Here is a 25,410-nt window from a genome sequence, read left to right on the forward strand (position 1 = left end):
CTAGTACCTTCTTTCCATTTCCCTTCTTGCGTGATTTAACGATGCTTGTTTTGTTTGATTTTTTTTCAGAGTTATTTCAATTGTGAACTTTCAGAAATTAAGTTTTGTTGCTAAACTGAAAACCGATCGTAGGAGAAGACTGTTCATAGCGCGTGTAGGTTGCTGTCCAAAAGTGTCATCTTGGATATCGCCGTTTCGAGCCCATCCCTCTGAAGGTTTTGCATCATAAAATTTTCTCTAGTCTTTACCCCCTTCTAAATTGATTGCCTCGCCAGGCGTTCGAGAGCCATTCTTCTGAGGTCAGTCGGTTTATGTTTTGTGGGAGCCATCAGTAGTAATAGTTAAGCAAGAGTGGGGGGTAAAAAGACGTACATATGTATAAAGATTACGTATAGCCCATTTTCCCTCGCAAAGACATACCTCACAGCATGATACCCACGCTGTTCACACGAGGGGGATTAGCAAGATAATCCCTTAATAATAAATTAGTAAGTTCATTTACCCTTTCCAAGAGTGCAATTTACTAATGTCAGTTTCCAAAGACGTAGCTCACAGCATGGCACCCAAGCTGTTCACACGAAGGGGATTAACAAGATAGTGCTTTAACATCAATTTGGTAAGGTCATTGACGCCCTACCAAATTACACTTTAATAATGTGAATTTCCAAACACGTACCTCACAGCATGACACCCAAGCTGTTCACAAGAACGGGATTAACAAGATAGTACCTTAACATCTAATCAATAAGGTCATTGACCCCCTACCAAATTACACTTTAATAAAGTAAATTTCCAAACACGTACCTCACAGCATGACACCCAAGCTGTTCACAAGAACGGGATTAACAAGATAGTACCTTAACATCTAATCAATAAGGTCATTGACCCCCTACCAAATTACACTTTAATAAAGTAAATTTCCAAAGACGTACCTCAAAGCATGATACCCAAGCTGTTCACACGAAGGGGTTTAGCTAGGCAATGTTTTAATATTAAATTAGATAGCATGAATCATTTACAGTTATGTACGTCTTACGTGATTTTCAAAACTGTACCTCACAGGATGATACCCAAGCTGTTCACACGAAAGGGATTAGCGAGATAATTCCTCATTAACAAATTAGTTTGGATTACTCATACATTCACCCTTACTCCTATTCATTATTTCAAAACAACTTCTAAAAATCAGTTGATCAAAATTCCAGTTTATTTTGTTTTTTTAATTTATTTTCAGATAGACTTTGTTTCCTTCTCCTTGTTGCCAGTTTCAAGTTGAACAATTTGTGTTGAAGCGGGTAAGCACAAAAAGTAAACTGATTGAAGTCTTCCTTTGTTCCTGTATTTAAACTAAACCATTTTAGCCGACCAATTTTTACCCCAATAGCAGATAACGCAACACTTCACTTCGCTTGCAAATCCAAACATAGACTGGCAAGTTTGCTTTTATTAAAGCCTGTTTTTGGGATATAAGAATGAATACCCAATTACTGGTTAAAAAAACCTTTAATGATCAAAAAATTTTCACGTGACTAGACAATTAGTCACTATATTATCATCACAATTACTAACATCACAATTACATTATGGCACATAACATTAACGTCATAGTGTCGTTATAATAACGTCATAGTGTCGTCATAATAACGTCACAATTACGTCATAATAACGTCACAATTGCGTCATAGTGTCATCACAATTACGTCATAGTGTCGTCACAATTACGTCATAGTGTCGTCATAATTACGTCATAATAACGTCACAATTACATCATCCTGTCGTCACAATCACGTCCGTGTCGTCACAATTTTGTCATAGTGTCGTCACAATTACGTCATAGTGTCGTCATAATTACGTCATAACAACGTCACAATTACATCATTCTGTCGTCACAATCACGTCAGTGTCGTCACAATTACGTCATAGTGTCGTCATATTTACGTCATAATAACGTCACAATTACGCCATTTTGTCGTCACAATTACGTCATATTTATTAAAGGACATTTCATTTCCGTTTCCATTTCATTTTTCTGATTTACATAATTGAGTGCAGTTGAGTATAATAATCATTAAAACTTCTGAAAAACATTTTATTTCATCGCAACTTTCATTTTAACAGTTTTTTTCTCTCCTCCTTTCTCACTTCTAATCTTACAATTTAATTTTTTTTTCAGAGATGCCTCGAAAGTCGGACCAAACAGAACTTTGCAGTTCTTGCGGTAAGATTATTTTGAAATTCAATATGAGCAGACATCAGAAGCTTCATGCAAAAAGATGTTCACAATGCTCCCAGTCATTTCCGGACGACGAGAAACTGCAGCGTCACATTGCTTCTAAACATGCACCGTCTATCATTCAAAAGAAGAAGTTATTGTGTGGCAGCTGCAATTCAACTTTCTCCACATATCAACTACTTCATCATAAACGAAACAATCACCAGCATTCTGTTCCAGTGGCTTACGATGATGTTGACTTATCTATCTATGGAGACTCTCCCGCTCTTCATAGTGAACTTCAAACGGTTCAACACTTTCTCCGAGACTCGGTTCTTGAATTGTCCATAAAGAAAGTTCACAACTTCAATATAATGGAGATCAACCATGAAACAGTGATCGGCAAATTGCATTGTGTTTACAACGAGTTACCCAGTTCAGCAAAAATCAATATTTCATTTGGATTCGTGCTGCAGAGTGTGCAAAATCCTGAAGGATTTCGCTACTACTACGCAGCAGATAACAACCCCGTATTCTTAAATCCCATGGTTCTCTCTGATGACTCAGATCTCAATTATATCAAATCAAAGCTGAGAGAAGATGAAATTTTACCAAATCTAATTAATCAACGTCCAGACACAAAGTGGAAGTTTTAATGCGTTACAAATGTCACTTTCTCTGTATTTCTCCTCAATGGTGTTCCGCTAGGATGCATAGAACAATCATTTCCATCATCATTACTGAGGAATCGAATGGTTAAATGTTTTGTGTCTGACTGTGAAAAAAGACCTCACCAGGACAACTTGTGTATGTTCCGTGCACTGGCCTATGAACTACATGGCAACAATGAGCTACAACAAAATACAATGGAATTGATGCAAATGTTTCTCTCAGCGACAAGGAGAGATGACGAAACCTTTCCAGGAATTCATGAAAACGATATTCCTGTTCTTGAGGCTCAAGTTGACAGAAATATTCAAATTTACTCAATATTTTTTGAGGAACAAGCTGAAATGTTTGCTGAACTTACTCGTCCTTCCTCGATGAAACGCATAAAGACAACTTTGTTACTGAGATTTGAAAATCACATTAGTTGAACAGCAGACATCAACAAGTTCCTCAAAAAGTACCGGTGTTACATATGCGATCACTTTTTCGATAGATCAAATAATTTGGAAGTCCACATGAGGAATTGCTCAGTGATAACAAAACACCACTATCCCTCAGGTGCCTATCAGCTATCAGAAACTATTTTCGAGCACTTGGAAGATGTAAATATTAATGTTCCGCAGGAGCTGAGATTGTTTTCTAATCGTATCGTATTCGATTCCGAGTCAATAACAGTCCCCGACAATACACTCAGAAACACAGAATTGACTTCGTGGATAGGAAAACGTTCCCATTATTGTGTCAATATCTTCGAATCTGCTCTCCGAGAGAATTTTTATTTGCAACGAAGATCCGCTTCAACTAATCCGTGATTTTGTATCCAGCTTGACTAATATAGCAGAAAAGAGCACACTTCTAATGAAGGAAAAACTCAATGATTTCGTGCTGGAATTGGAAGAAAAATATTGAACTGTTCGACAATGGGTTCCAGTGAAAGACAAGCCGGTACACACCGGAGCGGAAGACTTAATTGACAACGAGGCGGAACCTGACGGCGAGGAAGACGAAGACCTTAAAATTCAGAGACTGAGATGCGAGCTCAAGATGTTATCAAAATTGAGAAGATTTTGAGAACTATTACAGCACCATTCCTGTGTTTGGGTTCAACAGTTTGAGGTACGATTTGAACTTAATCAAAGAGTATCTTCTGCACCACCTAATAGAAAAAACTTTGTTCCTAAAGTGATTCGAATGGGAAATAAATATATTGGCTTGAATTTTCTTGGTCTACAGTTTCTGGACATTTTAAACTTCCTGGGAGGAGCGACTTCCTAAAAGCCTATAGAGCGAGTGAAGAAAAAGGTTTTACCCCTATGAACGGTTCGACAATATTGAGAAGTTGAATGTATCCCAACTGCCGCCAATCGACAGCTTTTGGAGCAAGTTGAAGAACCACAACGTTCTTTCGGTCGAGTACGATAAGTTCGTGCAATTGAAAAACGGTGGAATGGAACAAGATGAAATTTTGAAGAAGTTGAGACTCAAGAAAGTTCCACAAAAATTGCCGAAGAAAATTACTTGGAGCTCTAAAATATATGAGAAAGAGAAGGCATGCAGACGTTTAGCGACTTCCTCATGTGGTACAATAACAAAGATGTCGAACCTACACTTGAGGCTATGAACAAAATGATCAGTTTTTACCACTCAAGACAAGTAGACATGTTGAAGTTGGGCTACACTCTTCCCAACTTGGCAAACAGGTTCCTTCATTCGTCAACAGATGCAGCTTTCTTTCCGCTTTGTGAGAAAGATAAAGACTATGATAATTACATTCGGAAATGGTTGACTGGGGGACCCTCAATTATTTTTACAAGGTATGCAAGATTTGGTGAAACAGAGATCCGCGAGTCAGAAAACGTTTGCAAGTCAATTGTCGGAATAGATGCCAGTCAACTGTACCCTTTTTCCATGACAAGAGATGCCAACAGGACCATATACTAAGTGGGAGTACAGTGAAGAGACTGCAAAATTCCATCCAAACAGGAACTGGAGAAGTTACTTTGAACAGCAGGTCATGGACTACTTCCAACAGGTTCACCCCAATTGTAAAATACAAACCCAGTTCACACACAAGAAACAAAACAAGCTCGATTGAAGCAAAGAGAACGTGACAATGATAGAAGAGAGTACCTGACAGGATTGGTGTTAAATGTTGAAGAGATCTGGGAGTGTCAATGTAAGAAATGGCGGACAGACACAAATGGGGTTAAAGACTTTCTAAGTCAAATTATCCGTTCCAACCATCAATGTCCAGCAACTCGCTCATTGAGAAAATCAAACGTGGAGAACTGTTTGGTGTAGTCGATTGCAGTCTTGAAGTTCCTGAGGAAATGTATCCTTACTTTGAAGACTTTCCTCCAATTTTCAAGAATTGTGAAGTTGGACGAGATGACGTTGGAGAGCACATGAAAGAGATTGCAGAACGCAACAAATTGCTACCCAGACCCAGAAAAATGCTTATTTCCAGTTTCAAGCTTGAACGAGGACCCGTTACCACACCATTTTTGTTATTTTATCTGGAAAAAGGTGTTATCCTAAAAGACGTTTTCTGGTTTCTCCATTACACTCCCCGGCGCTGCTTTGAGACATTTGTTCAGAATGTTATTGATGCCCACCGCCAAGGAGACCAGATTAAGGAGTCAATAGTCGTCACTCACAGAGAAATCTGATCAACTCTTTAGGACAATGTAGAAGGAAAACTGGTTGAAATTTCTTGCTGAGATTCCGAAAGAGCTTCATAGTATAATAGTTCTGTGCGTTTATCATTAATATCACTTATACGAGCACGACTGTTCGGTGCAAAGAATTCTGAGGGAAATGATGTTACATTTGAACAGTATCTCAACAAATCAGGTGTAGATTGTCTCAAATCAATCATGAGATGACCATACGGTTCTTGTGTTGCATCATCATACCGCTGTTTTAGTTGTCTTCCGAGACCTAGCTGTCTTCCCAAGATATCAATTTGCTGCACATCTCTCGGTGATCTGAACAAAATAATGTGAGTAATCTGCAGCTCGGCATCACGTCCAGTTTTGTTTTTGTGGAAGAGGTTATGCTTGATATATACACAATTTAGGTTTCGAATTCTACCCGCTGTCCCAATTCAGTTGAATTTTTCCGACTTGGAAAGAATGTCCAATGAATCATCGAATATAAGTAAATATTTAGTGCCGTCAGCGGGTAAGTTATCGATTAAATCAAAGTCAACACCATGAATGAATTCTATGTCTGCAAATGATTGAATCACTGTGTTGTAAATTGGCTGAAAAAGCTTATAAAAGTATAAAATTCGATCAAATGATGGCTGAAAAGTTTTCATTTGTAGCATATCACTGATAAAAACAGTTTTTACAGATCCGGAAGGACCAACAAGATACATCAGAATTCGTTCGTTTGTTGAAATGATTTTGTTCATTTTATGTTCTGGGATTAGGAAGTATATAACCATTGGCTCTTGAAAGAATAGCAATCCAAACTGTTCGTTCGTCACAAGTTCTAGCATAAATAAGATTAATAATTGAAAACAGAAGCAGTACTATTACAACTGAGCACTGAAATATTGACAAAAAAGCTGTTCGATAGCAAGTACGACCACAGATTTTCAACAATATGCAAGACCTGTCATATGTCCCAAGAAAAAAAAATTCAATATAGAATTTGAAAATGGAACCATGTAACAATATCCAGGGCCGATATTTAGATTTGTTTTCAGGTATCCTTCGGCATCATGAAATGTAGCATGTAATCGAAAAATTTTTGACCATTTGAAAAGTTTTTCTAACTTTGAGTCACCAACTCCTATTAGTCCCCCAAACGGAGCTTCTCTGTTGAATTTATGGAGATCTACACTTTTGTCCAAGCTACGACAGACAGCCAAAAATAATTTTTGCGTTTTGTATTTCTAACAAAAAGTTTACTGATTTCTTTCTCTAACGCTGCAATTTCCTCAATGTTCATATCAAGCAACTGTACTGGAACATTAAATTTCAAAGTGATTGAATGCAATTATCAAAAATTTTAAAATAAAAAATTTACAATTACTTTTTTGCACTTTGCGATCTTTTTAGGTTTTTGACCTTGTTCAGCTTTGAAATAATTTCATCACTCATTCTGTTTAATTTCTCCATCTCCCCAATTCGGACCGAAAAAGCATTTCCTTCTAAAACTGACCTTTTCACTCCCTCGTGTGAACAGCTTGATTGTGAAATAACATTGATTCGGATCATCTTGGAAAAATATTCTAGTCACACACACTCTCTGTCGAGCAGTCTCACTCACCTCCCAGAACACATCGAATTTTGTTTTTCCTCTATCCTTCATCAGTTGTTTGGAATACAGTTTCGTCAATCACCAGCTTCGCAGTACCTACGGTAGGTTCGAACAGTAGTGCTTCTTTTATCATCTCAGGTATCTTTTCAATAACAAGCTTCAATTCTCTGGCCGATAGCATCAGAAATTGATGCAGAACATATTCACTTTCCACAATTTCTCGAAATACTTTCAAGTGAGTCCAGTTAGAGTTTGTGTTGATGGTTTCCTCTGGGATGCTGATTTGAATTTTCTGGTTACCGTATTCTTGAAAGAACCAACAGTTGTTTCTTCCATCGTGCTCCTCATTTGTTTTTGAGTCGGTGTTGTCTTTTTTATCGTTGATGTCTTTAGATAGAGAAAACATGCTCTCATTATGGTAATCCAACTGTGGCGAGGGAACAACTGGTTTTCCTTTGTATTTTCGTTTGCGGATGGGAAAGGAGAATTGTTTTTTGGAGTTAGGAGAGACAGAGCTTTGATCCATCTGTGGCGTGAGAATGTGAAGTAAGTAAAAAATGTGTTTTTAAAGCAGAAAAATTGAGTATACAAGGTAACTGAGTATTGAAATTGGAAAGAAGCAAATGAATGAATTGTCTTCAAGAAAGGGCTTGATATCTTGAACCAATGAAATTTAAGTAAGAACCAGAACAGTTGCGAAAAATAAACTTCGTATCCAATGAGATCTTATAAAATAATTCGTAACCAATGAAAATTAAGTGTGCATCTTGACGTAATAGTTATTTCACTTCTATTTTTAGTAACATCACGTGATGTCCAAGATGAGTTTTCTATATTTAGTCACGTGAGGGAGATTTTAGCATCGTACACAAGCGAGTTATCTCACTATTAAGACTTAGACTGGAGAACACATGTAGTTCGAGAAAGGGATATTTTGACTCTCATCATTGTCATTTTCCTGGATCGGAGGAAGAATAAGGTCTTTGAAATAATGCAGATTGAAGGCTTCTGGTATTTTAGAAAATGATTCGGCATGCTTGGAGAACATGTCTTCTACCCACCAAACACCGTAGTGATTTTATATCACGAGAGTACGGGAACATAATACCTTTGCTGTCTTTCAACGGGTGAAACACTTGTTCTTTTCGAATTCTTTCAATGGTTTGAAAATAAGTTTGGAGAGAAAGCAATTAATTGTTGACTTTTTCTTCGGCTAGGTGGAGGTTATGATGTCTAGCTGCCTCTAAAGTTCTCCACAAATCCTGTGGAAGTGTCAAGCTAGTAGTCTGTGTTTTTTTGTTACTCTAGTGCAATCCACCTCAAAGGATAATTCCTAATTGTTATCAGTTACTAACGTTTTAAATGTTGATGGTTCCGTGTTAGGAGCCTAATCTAAATCTGAATGAAGTGTTGAAAGAAAAGATGTTGAAGGAAGTAAAGGAACAATTGGAGCATTTTGCATTCTTTTTAGGCTGCTTATGTTCAACCAAGACAAAATGAATCGATAATGTTTCTCAGCATCAACATTCCAAAATCAGATCTGACAGATTGTTTGATTCGCTAAAAAAATAAGAAATGAACATTTTCAAAACAATAATACAACTTTTTTCTGAAATCAGGAAATTGAAACTTCAATTTGAAACAACACAGTAAAACAGCTTGGTTATCATGCTGTGGAGTACACTTCTGAAAATCACGTCCGTAACTATAAATGAGTCTCCATATCTAATTTAAATATAAAACTTTTGTGTGAACAGCTTGGTTTTCTCGCTGTGAGGAACACTTTTGAAAATCACGTAAGTCGTACGTAACTGTAAATGAGTCATCCTATCTAACTTAAAATTAAAACATTACCTAGCTAATCTCCTTTGTGTGAACAGCTGGTTTTCATACTGTGAGGTACGTTTTTGAAAAGTCGTACGTAAATGTAAATGAGTCATACTCAATTGTTATTAAATGATTATCTTGCTAATCCCCTTCGTGTGAACAGCTTGGGTATCATGCTGTGAGGTACATCTTTGGGATATGACATGAGTAAAGTCTAATATGGGAATGGGTAAATGAGCTTACTAATTTAATATTAAGGGATTATCTTACTAATCCCCTCCGGTTAAACAGCTTGGATATCATGCTGTGAGGTACGTCTTTGGGATTTGAGGGGAAAATGGGCTATACGTAATCTTTATACATATGTACGTCTTTTTACCCCCCACTCTTGCTTAACTATTACTACTGATGGCTCCCACAAAACATAAACCGACTGACCTCAGTAGAATGGCTCTCGAACGCCTGGCTAGGCAACCAATTTAGAAGGGGGTAAAGACTAGAGAATATTTTATGATGCAAAACCTTCAGAGGGATGGGCTCGAAACGGCGATATCCAAGATTACACTTTTGGACAACAACCTACACGCGCTATGAACAGTCTTCTCCCACGTTCGGTTTTCAGTTTAGCAACAAAACTTTATTTCTGAAAGTTCACGATTGAAATAACTCTGAAAAAAAATCAAACAAAACAAGCATCGATAAATCACGCAAGAATGGAAATGGAAAGAAGGTACTAGAAGAAACAAGGTCAAGCGAAAAAGTTTTCAAAAATAGACACTTCTACAATTATTGTCTCAAACTTCATTCAAGAGCAATTAAAGACATACCCGGCAGATTGCCGGAAAAATAGCCGCCGTTGATTCCCGTAACTCTATTGGGATTGAAAGAAAAGAAAATATCAACAAAAATTGATTTTGTATAAAAATTTTTGTGCGATTTATTTTGATGTCATTTCGTAATTGAACATACTCCTGTCTCTCCGTGAGAAGCTACAGGGTATAGTATCAATACGAATAAGCATTATAGACAGTAACTGAAACTTATGAGAACAAAGTTCAAATACCGGGCATCTAAAATTGGGCTTTATGGGTTTATCCCGTTTCTATTACTGACTTTGATTTTTTTTAATACTGACTCTCTTCATTTTGAATTGCTTTGCTGAGCAGCTGCTGCTTAAAAGGACTTTGAGCAGAATGATAGAAGAGTAAAACTAGAAGAGTAAATGAGTCATCCTCAATTGTTATCAAATGATTATCTTGCTAATCCCCTTCGTGTGAAGAGCTTGGATATCATGCTTTGAGGTACATCTTTGGGATATGACATTAGTAAAGTCTAATATGGGAATGGGTAAATGAGCTTACTAATTTAATATTAAGGGATTATCTTATCCCCTCCGGGTGAACAGCTTGGATATCATGCTGTGAGGTACATCTTTGGGATTTGAGGGAAAATGCGCTATACCTAATGTTAATACATAGGTACATCCTTTTACCCCCCTGATCTGCTGACAATCAGCTTGGGTATCATGCTGTGAGGTACACTTTTGAAAATCACGTAAGTCGTACGTAACTGTAAATGAGTCATCCTATCTAACTTAAAATTAAAACATTACCTAGCTAATCTCCTTTGTGTGAACAGCTGGTTTTCATACTGTGAGGTACGTTTTTGAAAAGTCGTACGTAAATGTAAATTAGTCATACTCAATTGTTATTAAATGATTATCTTGCTAATCCCCTTCGTGTGAACAGCTTGGATATCATGCTGTGAGGTACATCTTTGGGATATGACATGAGTAAAGTCTAATATGTGAATGGGTAAATGAGCTTACTAATTTAATATTAAGGGATTATCTTACTAATCCCCTCCGGTTAAACAGCTTGGATATCATGCTGTGAGGTACGTCTTGGGGATTTGAGGGAAAATGGGCTATACGTAATCTTTATACATATGTACGTCTTTTTACCCCCACTCTTGCTTAACTATTACTACTGATGGCTCCCACAAAACATAAACCGACTGACCTCAGTAGAATGGCTCTCGAACGCCTGGCTAGGCAACCAATTTAGAAGGGGGTAAAGACTAGAGAATATTTTATGATGCAAAACCTTCAGAGGGATGGGCTCGAAACGGCGATATCCAAGATTACACTTTTGGACAGCAACCTACACGCGCTATGAACAGTCTTCTCCCACGATCGGTTTTCAGTTTAGCAACAAAACTTTATTTCTGAAAGTTCACGATTGAAATAACTCTGAAAAAAAATCAAACAAAACAAGCATCGATAAATCACGCAAGAATAGAAATGGAAAGAAGGTACTAGAAGAAACAAGGTCAAGCGAAAAAGTTTTCAAAAATAGACAGTTCTACAATTATTGTCTCAAACTTCATTCAAGAGCAATTAAAGACATACCCGGCAGATTGCCGGAAAAATAGCCGCCGTTGATTCCCGTAACTCTATTGGGATTGAAAGAAAAGAAAATATCAACAAAAATTGATTTTGTATAAAAATTTTTGTGCGATTTATTTTGATGTCATTTCGTAATTGAACATACTCCTGTCTCTCAGTGAGAAGCTACAGGGTATAGTATCAATACGAATAAGCATTATAGATAGTAACTCAAACTTATGAGAGCAAAGTTCAAATACCGGGCATCTAAAATTGGGCTTTATGGGTTTATCCCGTTTCTATTACTGACTTTGATTTTTTTTAATATTGACTCTCTTCATTTTGAATTGCTTTGCTGAGCAGCTGCTGCTTAAAAGGACTTTGAGCAGAATGATAGAAGAGTAAAACTAGAAGAGTAAATGAGTCATCCTCAATTGTTATCAAATGATTATCTTGCTAATCCCCTTCGTGTGAACAGCTTGGATATCATGCTGTGAGGTACATCTTTGGGATATGACATTAGTAAAGTCTAATATGGGAATGGGTAAATGAGCTTACTAATTTAATATTAAGGGATTATCTTACTAATCCCCTCCGGGTGAACAGCTTGGATATCATGCTGTGAGGTACATCTTTGGGATTTGAGGGAAAATGCGCTATACCTAATGTTAATACATAGGTACATCCTTTTACCCCCTGATCTGCTGACAATCAGCTTGGGTATCATGCTGTGAGGTACACTTTTGAAAATCACGTAAGTCGTACGTAACTGTAAATGAGTCATCCTATCTAACTTAAAATTAAAACATTACCTAGCTAATCTCCTTTGTGTGAACAGCTGGTTTTCATACTGTGAGGTACGTTTTTGAAAAGTCGTACGTAAATGTAAATGAGTCATACTCAATTGTTATTAAATGATTATCTTGCTAATCCCCTTCGTGTGAACAGCTTGGATATCATGCTGTGAGGTACATCTTTGGGATATGACATGAGTAAAGTCTAATATGGGAATGGGTAAATGAGCTTACTAATTTAATATTAAGGGATTATCTTACTAATCCCCTCCGGTTAAACAGCTTGGATATCATGCTGTGAGGTACGTCTTGGGGATTTGAGGGAAAATGGGCTATACGTAATCTTTATACATATGTACGTCTTTTTACCCCCCACTCTTGCTTAACTATTACTACTGATGGCTCCCACAAAACATAAACCGACTGACCTCAGTAGAATGGCTCTCGAACGCCTGGCTAGGCAACCAATTTAGAAGGGGGTAAAGACTAGAGAATATTTTATGATGCAAAACCTTCAGAGGGATGGGCTCGAAACGGCGATATCCAAGATTACACTTTTGGACAGCAACCTACACGCGCTATGAACAGTCTTCTCCCACGATCGGTTTTCAGTTTAGCAACAAAACTTTATTTCTGAAAGTTCACGATTGAAATAACTCTGAAAAAAAATCAAACAAAACAAGCATCGATAAATCACGCAAGAATGGAAATGGAAAGAAGGTACTAGAAGAAACAAGGTCAAGCGAAAAAGTTTTCAAAAATAGACACTTCTACAATTATTGTCTCAAACTTCATTCAAGAGCAATTAAAGACATACCCGGCAGATTGCCGGAAAAATAGCCGCCGTTGATTCCCGTAACTCTATTGGGATTGAAAGAAAAGAAAATATCAACAAAAATTGATTTTGTATAAAAATTTTTGTGCGATTTATTTTGATGTCATTTCGTAATTGAACATACTCCTGTCTCTCAGTGAGAAGCTACAGGGTATAGTATCAATACGAATAAGCATTATAGATAGTAACTCAAACTTATGAGAGCAAAGTTCAAATACCGGGCATCTAAAATTGGGCTTTATGGGTTTATCCCGTTTCTATTACTGACTTTGATTTTTTTTAATACTGACTCTCTTCATTTTGAATTGCTTTGCTGAGCAGCTGCTGCTTAAAAGGACTTTGAGCAGAATGATAGAAGAGTAAAACTAGAAGAGTAAATGAGTCATCCTCAATTGTTATCAAATGATTATCTTGCTAATCCCCGTCGTGTGAACAGCTTGGATATCATGCTGTGAGGTACATCTTTGGGATAATACATTAGTAAAGTCTAATATGGGAATGGGTAAATGAGCTTACTAATTTAATATTAAGGGATTATCTTACTAATCCCCTCCGGGTGAACAGCTTGGATATCATGCTGTGAGGTACATCTTTGGGATTTGAGGGAAAATGCGCTATACCTAATGTTAATACATAGGTACATCCTTTTACCCCCTGATCTGCTGACAATCAGCTTGGGTATCATGCTGTGAGGTACACTTTTGAAAATCACGTAAGTCGTACGTAACTGTAAATGAGTCATCCTATCTAACTTAAAATTAAAACATTACCTAGCTAATCTCCTTTGTGTGAACAGCTGGTTTTCATACTGTGAGGTACGTTTTTGAAAAGTCGTACGTAAATGTAAATGAGTCATACTCAATTGTTATTAAATGATTATCTTGCTAATCCCCTTCGTGTGAACAGCTTGGATATCATGCTGTGAGGTACATCTTTGGGATATGACATGAGTAAAGTCTAATATGGGAATGGGTAAATGAGCTTACTAATTTAATATTAAGGGATTATCTTACTAATCCCCTCCGGTTAAACAGCTTGGATATCATGCTGTGAGGTACGTCTTGGGGATTTGAGGGAAAATGGGCTATACGTAATCTTTATACATATGTACGTCTTTTTACCCCCCACTCTTGCTTAACTATTACTACTGATGGCTCCCACAAAACATAAACCGACTGACCTCAGTAGAATGGCTCTCGAACGCCTGGCTAGGCAACCAATTTAGAAGGGGGTAAAGACTAGAGAATATTTTATGATGCAAAACCTTCAGAGGGATGGGCTCGAAACGGCGATATCCAAGATTACACTTTTGGACAGCAACCTACACGCGCTATGAACAGTCTTCTCCCACGATCGGTTTTCAGTTTAGCAACAAAACTTTATTTCTGAAAGTTCACGATTGAAATAACTCTGAAAAAAAATCAAACAAAACAAGCATCGATAAATCACGCAAGAATGGAAATGGAAAGAAGGTACTAGAAGAAACAAGGTCAAGCGAAAAAGTTTTCAAAAATAGACACTTCTACAATTATTGTCTCAAACTTCATTCAAGAGCAATTAAAGACATACCCGGCAGATTGCCGGAAAAATAGCCACCGTTGATTCCCGTAACTCTATTGGGATTGAAAGAAAAGAAAATATCAACAAAAATTGATTTTGTATAAAAATTTTTGTGCGATTTATTTTGATGTCATTTCGTAATTGAACATACTCCTGTCTCTCAGTGAGAAGCTACAGGGTATAGTATCAATACGAATAAGCATTATAGATAGTAACTCAAACTTATGAGAGCAAAGTTCAAATACCGGGCATCTAAAATTGGGCTTTATGGGTTTATCCCGTTTCTATTACTGACTTTGATTTTTTTTAATACTGACTCTCTTCATTTTGAATTGCTTTGCTGAGCAGCTGCTGCTTAAAAGGACTTTGAGCAGAATGATAGAAGAGTAAAACTAGAAGAGTAAATGAGTCATCCTCAATTGTTATCAAATGATTATCTTGCTAATCCCCTTCGTGTGAACGGCTTGGATATCATGCTGTGAGGTACATCTTTGGGATATGACATTAGTAAAGTCTAATATGGGAATGGGTAAATGAGCTTACTAATTTAATATTAAGGGATTATCTTACTAATCCCCTCCGGGTGAACAGCTTGGATATCATGCTGTGAGGTACATCTTTGGGATTTGAGGGAAAATGCGCTATACCTATTGTTAATACATAGGTACATCCTTTTACCCCCCTGATCTGCTGACAATCAGCTTGGGTATCATGCTGTGAGGTACACTTTTGAAAATCACGTAATTCGTACGTAACTGTAAATGAGTCATCCTATCTAACTTAAAATTAAAACATTACCTAGCTAATCTCCTTTGTGTGAACAGCTGGTTTTCATACTGTGAGGTACGTTTTTGAAAAGTCGTACGTAAATGTAAATGAGTCATACTCAATTGTTATTAAATGATTATCTTGCTAATCCCCTTCGTGTGAACAGCTTGGATATCATGCTGTGAGGTACATCTTTGGGATATGACATGAGTAAAGTCTAATATGGGACTGGGTAAATGAGCTTACTAATTTAATATTAAGGGATTATTTTACTAATCCCCTCCGGTTAAACAGCTTGGATATCATGCTGTGAGGTACGTCTTGGGGATTTGAGGGAAAATGGGCTTTACGTAATCTTTATACATATGTACGTCTTTTTACCCCCCACTCTTGCTTAACTATTACTACTGATGGCTCCCACAAAACATAAACCGATTGACCTCAGTAGAATGGCTCTCGAACGCCTGGCTAGGCAACCAATTTAGAAGGGGGTAAAGACTAGAGAATATTTTATGATGCAAAACCTTCAGAGGGATGGGCTCGAAACGGCGATATCCAAGATTACACTTTTGGACAGCAACCTACACGCGCTATGAACAGTCTTCTCCCACGATCGGTTTTCAGTTTAGCAACAAAACTTTATTTCTGAAAGTTCACGATTGAAATAACTCTGAAAAAAAAATCAAACAAAACAAGCATCGATAAATCACGCAAGAATGGAAATGGAAAGAAGGTACTAGAAGAAACAAGGTCAAGCGAAAAAGTTTTCAAAAATAGACATTTCTACAATTATTGTCTCAAACTTCCTTCAAGAGCAATTAAAGACATACCCGGCAGATTGCCGGAAAAATAGCCGCCGTTGATTCCCGTAACTCTATTGGGATTGAAAGAAAAGAAAATATCAACAAAAATTGATTTTGTATAAAAATTTTTGTGCGATTTATTTTGATGTCATTTCGTAATTGAACATACTCCTGTCTCTCAGTGAGAAGCTACAGGGTATAGTATCAATACGAATAAGCATTATAGATAGTAACTCAAACTTATGGGAGCAAAGTTCAAATACCGGACATCTTAAATTGGGCTTTATGGGTTTATCCCGTTTCTATTACTGACTTTGATTTTTTTAATACTGACTCTCTTCATTTTGAATTGCTTTGCTGAGCAGCTGCTGCTTGAAAGGACTTTGAGCAGAATGATAGAAGAGTAAAACTAGAAGAGTAAATGAGTCATCCTCAATTGTTATCAAATGATTATCTTGCTAATCCCCTTCGTGTGAACAGCTTGGATATCATGCTGTGAGGTACATCTTTGGGATATGACATTAGTAAAGTCTAATATGGGAATGGGTAAATGAGCTTACTAATTTAATATTAAGGGATTATCTTACTAATCCCCTCCGGGTGAACAGCTTGGATATCATGCTGTGAGGTACATCTTTGGGATTTGAGGGAAAATGCGCTATACCTATTGTTAATACATAGGTACATCCTTTTACCCCCCTGATCTGCTGACAATCAGCTTGGGTATCATGCTGTGAGGTACACTTTTGAAAATCACGTAAGCCGTGAGTCATCCGATCTATTTTGATATTAAAACATTACCTAGCTAATCCCCTTTGAGTGAACAGTTTGGGTGTCATGCTGTGAGGAACGCCTTTGGACATTTACATTATTAAAGTGCAATATGTGAATGGGTAAATGACCTTACTAATTTAATATTAAGGAATTATCTTGCTAATCCCCCTCGTGTGAACAGCGTGGGTATCATGCTGTGAGGTACATTTTTGGAATTTGGGGGATTATGGGCTATACCTAATGTTAATACATAGGTACATCCTTTTACACCCTTCTCTCTTGCTCACGATATACTACTGTGATCATTAATTAAATTTTACTTTGTCTTTTTATTGGCTTGTCTGGATTGCATTTTTTTGATTAATTGCTCTCAAACGAAGTTTGTAGCAATTATATTAGTCCTGTCGGTTTTTTTATGCGATTTTTCGCTTGACCGATTTTTCGTCTGACGCTTTTGACCTTTCGTACTTAAAAACGGGATAAACAGGTAGCGCCCAGCGGGCATTAAGTGCTTTTAGAGCCTTTCAGCTCTGTTTCAGCTCAAACTGTTTTGGAGACTTATACTTATGGTGTGAAGGGCGGTTCTTAGACGTAGAAGACACTCCCACTGTTGACCCCCCTCCTATTGCCCCACCCCCCTCACCGCACTGTTGCCCCCACTCCAGTGTTGCCCCCCCCAATTAGCCCCGGTGCACCCCCCCCCCCCCCCCCCCCCCCTCCCATGACTAGCTACTGACGAACAGCCGCTTGCTAAAAACAAAAATTTATACTATTTTGCAAAGCTTTTTTCAAGGTTTTTGAAAATTTTTGTCATTTTTTGTTTTTTATCAGCCCTAGGTATCAAGGAGCCTCCTCTAGGGATTGATAATTGGTTACTGCATTGTTTTTAGTGGTAATGGAATGGTTTCAACATTTAAACATCACGAATTTTAGCAATTTTTTTGACAAAACGTGCAATTTTCAAATTTTGACATTTTTTTTCCTTATTCAGGTCTTTCCAGGCACAGGGGCCAGAAAACATCCTATGGGGTTTGATAATAAGTTACTGGCAAATTTTTAATGGTCATGGAATAGTTTTTCAACTTTTTAATGTCACAAATTTTTGCTATTTTTTCGTCAATTTTGCTTTTTTTCAAGTTTTTAAATTTTTTGTCGGTTTTTATTTTTTTTCAGCCTTAAGAGCAAAGGAACTTCCTTTAGGGTTTAAAGATAGGTTACTGAATAGTTTCTAGATGAAACGGAATGTCTTGCAAGATTTTAACATCACGAATTTTATCATATTTCTGATATTTTTTGCCTTTTTTTCCAATTTTCTATTATTTATAGTCATTATTGATATTTTGAGCCTCAAGGGTCAAAAAAGCCTCCGTTGGGGTTTGATAATAAGTTACTGGAAAATTTTTGTTGGTCATGGATTAATTTCTACTTTTTTATATCACAGGTTTTAGCAATGTTTTTTTTTATAAAACTTTCAATTTTTTGTTATTTTTGTTTATATTTATTTAAATTTTGTAATTTTTTTGTCATTTTTAGGTTTCTCTAGCCTCAAGAACCACGGAATTTCCTCTAGTGTTTGATAATATCTTACTGCAAAGTTTGTAGATGTAATGGAATGTTCTTCAAGATTTTAATATCACGAATTTAAGCAATTTTTTAAAATGTTTGCAGTTTTTCATGATTTTAACTTTTTTCCGGCAAACAGGCTCTGGGGCGTCCTCCAAGTTTAATAATAAGCTGCTGAATAGTTTCTAGAGTAAATGGGATTGTGATCAACTTTTTTAATGACTCCAATTATAGTAATATTTAGATACAAATTAAACTTTTCAAATTTTTGGAAAATTTTTATGTTCCAAGCGTATGAATCTTTGAGCCAGTAAAACTATTTCAGGCTTGAAACAGGGATACTGGATAGTCTCTTGAGACAAGGAATTGGTTCTTAAGATGTAAATGTCTTGAATTTTAGCAAGATTTCGTTAAAATTTGCAATTTTTTTAAATTTTTCAATACTTTTTTTGTCTTTTTCTGAGTTTAACGACCATTACTGGCCAAGGAAACTTTTCAAGTCTCGGAGATGGGTGACAGAGCTTTCGAGACAAAAAATGGTTCTGATTTTTTAATTGCGAAAATGACAACTTTTTTAATTTTGCCTTTTTCAGTTTTCCAAATGATTTATTTATAAACAAGGTTAGAAAACTATAAGGTGCGGTGTCGAATCCAATCTTGGAATATAATCCTGTCTCCATCGCTCTCTATCGGCTGAGGTTCCTTTCCTTCTCTTTCTCGTTCACGTTTTATCTCTCTCACTCTCTCTTTTTGTTGATTCCCCACTTCAGCTGCTGTTATGTGGCGTAATTTCACCATCTCTGATCCTCATTAACAATGAGTTATAGTTGAAGGTTTTTTTTTAATCATAAAAGATCTAACAAGCACTTTTAGGAAACCGTTGTTAATTGCTCTCAAAAGCAATTTGTAGCAAATATATTAATCCTGTTTGTCTTTTATGCAATTTTTTGCTTGGCCGATTTTTCGTCTGACTCATTTGACTTTCGTATTCAGAAACGGGATAAAGAGGTAGCGCCCTGAGGTCACTAAATCGTGGCTAGCTGTTGACGAAGCCAACCGCTCGCCGGTCGTTTGAGAGCAATTCGCCCGACGTTAGTCGGTTATGTTTTTCTTCCTTTCTCTTCAGATCTTTTTTTTGGTGGGTTTTGTAGGAACTTCCTGTGCTACTCGCTGGCTGGAGCTGTCTTGATAATAATTGGTTTTAATTTTTTAACGAACGGTTATTGAGTTAAATCCTAATTTTGTTGCTTTCATATGCAATGCATTCAAGTTCAATGTTTGCTGTCTAACTGCCACTAATTATTTGAAGCCGTAGTGTTTTACCAAGAATAGTAATTTTGCTGTCGGCGCTGCAAATCAAATTGAATTATTGAAGGGAGTTCTTCATTTTTGATTTTGTCATTATTCTGTTTCAGAACATAAGAAAGTTGAAGAGTTTCACATTGAAGTTCATCGGCGATTACAACAAGCTGGCATTGTGGGCAGAACATACCAGGTAAATTGAAAATAAAAATAACGAATTTTCATCCACAGTGGTATCATCCAGAACATACAAAATTGTGATTGACTGATTCAGGTTGAGCTAGGAGATGCTCAGAACGAGATCACTCTCTGCCCTCAGTTTGGAGTGAAGGCTGGCGATGAGGGATTCTTACTCCGCAGCTGTGTCAAGGAGACTGCTTGGGGTAAATAAGATTTATTTTTCTGTACCACTGTTTATTTGAAATACGAATTTTCCTATCTGATATCAATCTTGTTTTCAAAATATTAAATGCTCTCAAACGAAGTTTATAGCAATTATATTGGTCCTGTCTGTCTTTTTTATGCGATTTTTCGCTTGACCGATTTTTCGTCTGACGCTTTTGACTTTTCATCCTCAAAAACGTGATAAACAGGTAGCGGGCACTAAGTGCTCTCAGAGCCTTTCAGCTCTGTTTCAGCTCAAACTGTTTTGGAGACTTATACTTATGGTGTGAAGGGCGGTGCTAAGAGGTTGAAGACCCCTCCACTGTTGACCCCCCACCCCCACTATTGCCCCACCCCCCGTCACGCACTGTTACCCCCACCCCCACTCAAACGTTGGACCACCCCCCATGCAGCCCTCGGTGCACCCCCACCCCCGTTTCTAGCTACTGACGAACAACCGCTCGCTAAAAACACGCGAATTTATACTATTTTAGAATTTTGTTCAAGCTTTTTACAAATTTTTGCTATTTGATTTTTATCAGCCTTAGGTGTCAAGGAACCTCCTCTAGGTTTTAATAATAGGTTGCTGCATAGTTTTTGGGGGTAATGGAATGGTTTCCATCACGAACTTAAGCATTTTTTTGTCAAATTTTTGTCGTTTGTTTAGGTTTATTCAGCCTCAAGAGCAACGAAACCTCATCTAGGGTTTAAAAAAGGTTACTGTAGATTTTCTAGATGTAATGTAATGTCTTGCAAGATTTTAACATCACGAATTTTAGCATTTTTTAATTTTTAACCATTTTTCATTTTTTTGACATTTGTAGTCATTATTCAGGTTTTCTGAGCGTCAAGAGCCACGGATCTTCCTCTAGGGTTTGATAATATCTTATTGGATAGTTTAGATGTTGCTTTTCAAGATTTTTTATTTGAATTTAAGGAATTTTTTAAAATATTTTTGAAGTTTTCCTCCACCAGAGGCCCTGGGACCTCCTCAGGGCTCTATGGTTCTGAACTGCGGTTCCATAGTTTCTCTAGTTAATGGGATGGTGATCAATATTTTTACGTTTCCAGTATTAGTGATTTTCGATAAAATTTAAAATTTTCAAATTTTTAGAAAGTTTTTACCATGTTCCAAGTGTATGGATCTTTTAGCCAGTGAAACTATTTCAGGCTTGAAACAGGGATACTTGATAGTCTTTTGGTACAATGAATTTGTTCTTAAGATATTACTATCTTGAATTTTAGCAAGATTTTAAAAATTGTAGTTGTTTCCAAAATTTTTCAGTATTTTTTGTCCCGAGTTTAACGACCATTACTGGCCAACGAAACTTTTTAAGTCTTGCAAATGGATTACATGTCAGAACTCCAGAGACAAAAATGGTTTGGAACCTTTTTTTCACTGTAGAATCTGGAAACTTTTCCTCTAAATTTTGCACTTATCAGTTTCTTCTATATTTGATTTAATTGCTAACAAGGCTAGCAAACTAAAAGGTGCAGAGTCGAATCCCAACATGAAAAATTTTCCTAGCTCTTTCTCTCTGTCTGTTTTGGTTTCTTTCCTTCTCTTTCTTGTTCACGGTTTATCTCTCTCTCTCTCTCTCTCTCTCTCTCTCTCTCTCTTTGTTGATGCCGCACTTCAGCTGCTGTTATGTGGCGGAATGTCATCACCTCTGATCCTCATTAACAATAAGTTACACTAGAAATGTTTTTATGATGAATGACTTCACAGGCACTTTTTGAGAAATCGTTAATTGTTCTCATAAGCAATTTGTAGCAAATATATTAATCCTGTTTGTCTCTTCTGTGCAATTTTTCGCTTGGCCGATTTTTCGTCTGACCCATTTGACTTTCGTCTTCAGAAACGGAATAAAGAGGTAGCGCCCAGTTTGCATTAAATGCTCTTAGAGCCTTTCAGCTCACTAGTCTTCAAATATGCGATTCACAGAAACTGTTCTTAGAGATTGACCCCCCTCCCCCCTATTGCCACCTCATCAGCCAACGGTTGCACCCCCGCTGCGCTCACTTACGCCACCTTAATTAAACCGTGCCTAGCTACTCACGAAGTCAACCGCTCGCCGGTCGTTTGAGAGCAATTCGCCCGACGTTAGTTGGTTATGTTTACATATTCTAGACATGATGCTGCATGCTACTTTTATGTCGATGCCCTTCGATATGAGTGTTGAGGGTCAGCAGTTAGTGACTAACAGTGGCCACTTCAATCACAGTCTCTGGGATGCGGACAAGAACAACGTCATGTACGACCCAAGCAACCCTAATGGTTTTTCGCAGGTAATGACAACTTGATTAGGCCGAGACGCGGAAGCCCCTTTTACTGAAGGACATCTTTAGCTTTCTGAACTCAGGAAGACGATTTCTCTGTCAGATATTTGGAGTATCATTTCAAAAGTGTGATAATTCCTACGGTAATGTTTCTGAGGGTCTCTCAATTATAGCCCCTCCCCCTCAGAGCTTAGTGGTCATGTCACTTAGCCACTCCCCCAATTGAATGTACCATAATGTAATAAAGGCTTCTATGATGTTAAAGGCATGTTTGTCTAATTTAATGGCAACTTTTAAAGAAAAGATTAATCATTTGCGTTATAAAGGTTGCGCATTGGTGGGCGGCTGGGATAATGAAACACGCACGTGCTCTGTGTGCTCTTGTGTGTCCAACTGCAAACTGCTATCGTCGAATAGTGCCCGGCAGCTGGGCGCCCCGCAAGTCTGGCTGGGCGCTGGACAGGAGAGATGCTTTCATCCGATGCAAGAATGAATCCAAGAGCGGTACCTACTTCGAGTGTAGAACTCCCAGTGGGGCAGCTAATCCCTATCTCGTTATTGCAGGTCTGAAATCGGAACTTTTATTTCTCCATATGAACAAATTTTTTAGCTCATAACCAAGCGTGAGCAAATAGATAGTTATATTCCACCGAGGGACCCATTTCCTAGAAATCTTTTCTGCGGATGCGAGCAGCCTGCAACTGTAGATAAATTTGACTCCCTTAAATTTAAAAAATGATGCTTGCGGTTTAAATTAGCCATCCGCTGGATTGTAAAACTAGAAGTTGACACAATTTATTTTCTCGGTTACAATTATTATGTTAAGAATGAAAACGGTTTGCTTACTAGAAAACTGGAAACTTTTTCCTCAGACAGAATATGACTATCTATATCTGATTATTATTCACGTTGTTAATTTATTTTGCCATGGAGAAATTATCACATGTCTGGAATTCTAGGAATTGTGGCAGCGGGTTTGGATGGACTTAGAAACAAGCTAGAACCTTGTCCCATGGGAATTAACACCAAAGACGAGTCCTCATCTATAGTCCTTCCCAAGAATCTGCTAGAAGCAGTTGAGGAATTCGAGAAGGACGCAGAGTTGAATTCCATGTTTGGAGAAGAATTCACCCGTTGGTACTGCGAGGGAAAACGACAAACCGATTGTAAAGTGACAACTTTTGACGAAGAAAAGAAAAAATATTGGAAACTGATTTAATGGCGTTCTATCAGTGAAAAACTTCTATTATTTAAGCAGAGTTAAATTCTTTAAATTCAAAGGGCAGAGTTGATATATCCTGCCTTTGAATAATTCCTGCTGCCATGCTGCTATTGATTAGAAAATATTAATCATTTGTAATTCTTGTATGTATGAATTGTTAGCACGATCAGTGAATCAAAAATATCAGTATCTTAGAAATTTAAATTTGATATTGTACTTCGTTTTTAATTGCCGCGAAGCGATAGCGGCTGATGTCGGGGACATCGTGGTTTTTTAAACAATTCAAAGAGTTTTAATTGCATTGGGGCGCTGTCTTTTTAATAGCCGCGAAGCGATAGATGAGGCTATTATTGGCCTTCTCTTGGTTTTTTACAATTCAAAGAATTTGAATTGTATTGGAGCGCTGTCTTTTTTTAAGATCTGTTCACACATTTTTATGATTTTTGAAGTCAAATTTGAGTACTGATTTTGGTCACGCCGAAACAGGAAGTGTAGCGAAAAAGGTAGCGGTTTTGCGGCTTGATTTTTTCGCTCTAATTTTAAAGTAGATTGAGAAAACGGTGCTTGAACAAAAAATCGCCTTTTCGCTAATGAATTTTTGTTCACATGCGACAATTTCACTTTGATTTTTATCTGTCTTTTTTCTATTTTTTGGATTGTTTGTTCACATGTGGCATTTTGACATTGATTTTCAGTTTCTTAAAATTTTTTGATCTGATTTTTTAAGTGCTTTTACCAAATCACTCATATGCCGTTCTAGGTCTAGTTTTTGATTAATCAATGAAATTTCTTTCAATTTTACGTCAGGACTTGTCCTGTTTTTTTTTTAATTTGTCATCAAGATTTTTTTACGACCATATGACGTCACAATTACTTCAAATCTGCTTTTTGTTCACTCGTTCATGCAATTTCAGCTAACTTGCTTGTGTGACGTCATTGTTCGCGCTCATTTGAGCGATTATTTTGTTCATTCGCGTGATAAAGTTTTTATTCACACTTGACTGACCTCACTCTCAAAAATGACTCCCTCACTTTGAAATTAATTTTTTTACTTTAATTCAAAGAGAAGGTCAAGCAAATGTGTGTCACTCTAAATGAAGGTTATTTGAGAGCAGCTAATAGAGGCAGCAGTAATTTTACAGATCCTTAATCAAAATATAAGATCTCAGCCTTTAATTTAATGAAAAAAGATTAAAATTTTTTTTGGTCTGTCTTTTTTCATGTTTGGAGACTGCAGATCTACGAAGGTATTGCGGCGATCCTAGGGAATCTGCTAGCTTTGTGTTTTAGATCTGTTTGGATATTTTCATCATTTTTGAAGTGAAATTGGAGTAGTGCTTTTAGTCACGCCGTAACAAAGTGGAGCGAAAAAGCGGGTGGTTTCGCGGTGTAAATTTTTTTTTACTCTAAGTTTAGAGTTTGGAAATGGTGTTTGAACGAAATTCCGCTTTCTCGCTGGTGATTCTTTGTTCACATGCGGCAATCTCACTCTGATTTTTACTGTTTTTTTGATTTACCGATCGGATTTTTTCTAATTGGTTTTCCCAATCCATTAATACTTCATTCTAGGCCTAGTTTTTTATTGAACCAAATTGCTCTTTCTCGCTAGTGTTTTGTTCACATGTGGCCTTTTGAATTTGAGCTTCTAATTTTTAAATTTTATGATTTTTTAAGAATGATTTTCCCAATTCACTCGCAGTCCGTTCTAGGTCTAATTTTTCATTTAGTCAATGAAAATTCTCTGAATTGTACACCAGTA

General features: G+C 37.1%; 1 protein-coding gene across 1 annotated transcript in view; it reads left to right on the plus strand.

Annotated features, from left to right (window-relative positions):
* LOC142348413 (glutamine synthetase-like) overlaps positions 1-23,867 on the plus strand; it is a 104,223-nt gene extending 80,356 nt beyond the window's left edge. The window contains exons 5-9 of the mRNA XM_075399769.1: positions 19,879-19,958; positions 20,040-20,148; positions 22,281-22,438; positions 22,756-22,993; positions 23,389-23,867. Coding sequence (XP_075255884.1) covers positions 19,879-19,958; positions 20,040-20,148; positions 22,281-22,438; positions 22,756-22,993; positions 23,389-23,648 — 845 coding nt within the window. The 3' untranslated portion in view covers positions 23,649-23,867. The remainder of the gene's footprint in view (positions 1-19,878; positions 19,959-20,039; positions 20,149-22,280; positions 22,439-22,755; positions 22,994-23,388) is intronic.
* The last annotated feature ends 1,543 nt before the right edge of the window (positions 23,868-25,410 follow it).

This window comes from Convolutriloba macropyga, chromosome 10 (assembly GCF_964194025.1).
Source record: "Convolutriloba macropyga chromosome 10, txConMacr16.3, whole genome shotgun sequence".
Classification (NCBI taxonomy): domain Eukaryota; kingdom Metazoa; phylum Xenacoelomorpha; order Acoela; family Convolutidae; genus Convolutriloba; species Convolutriloba macropyga.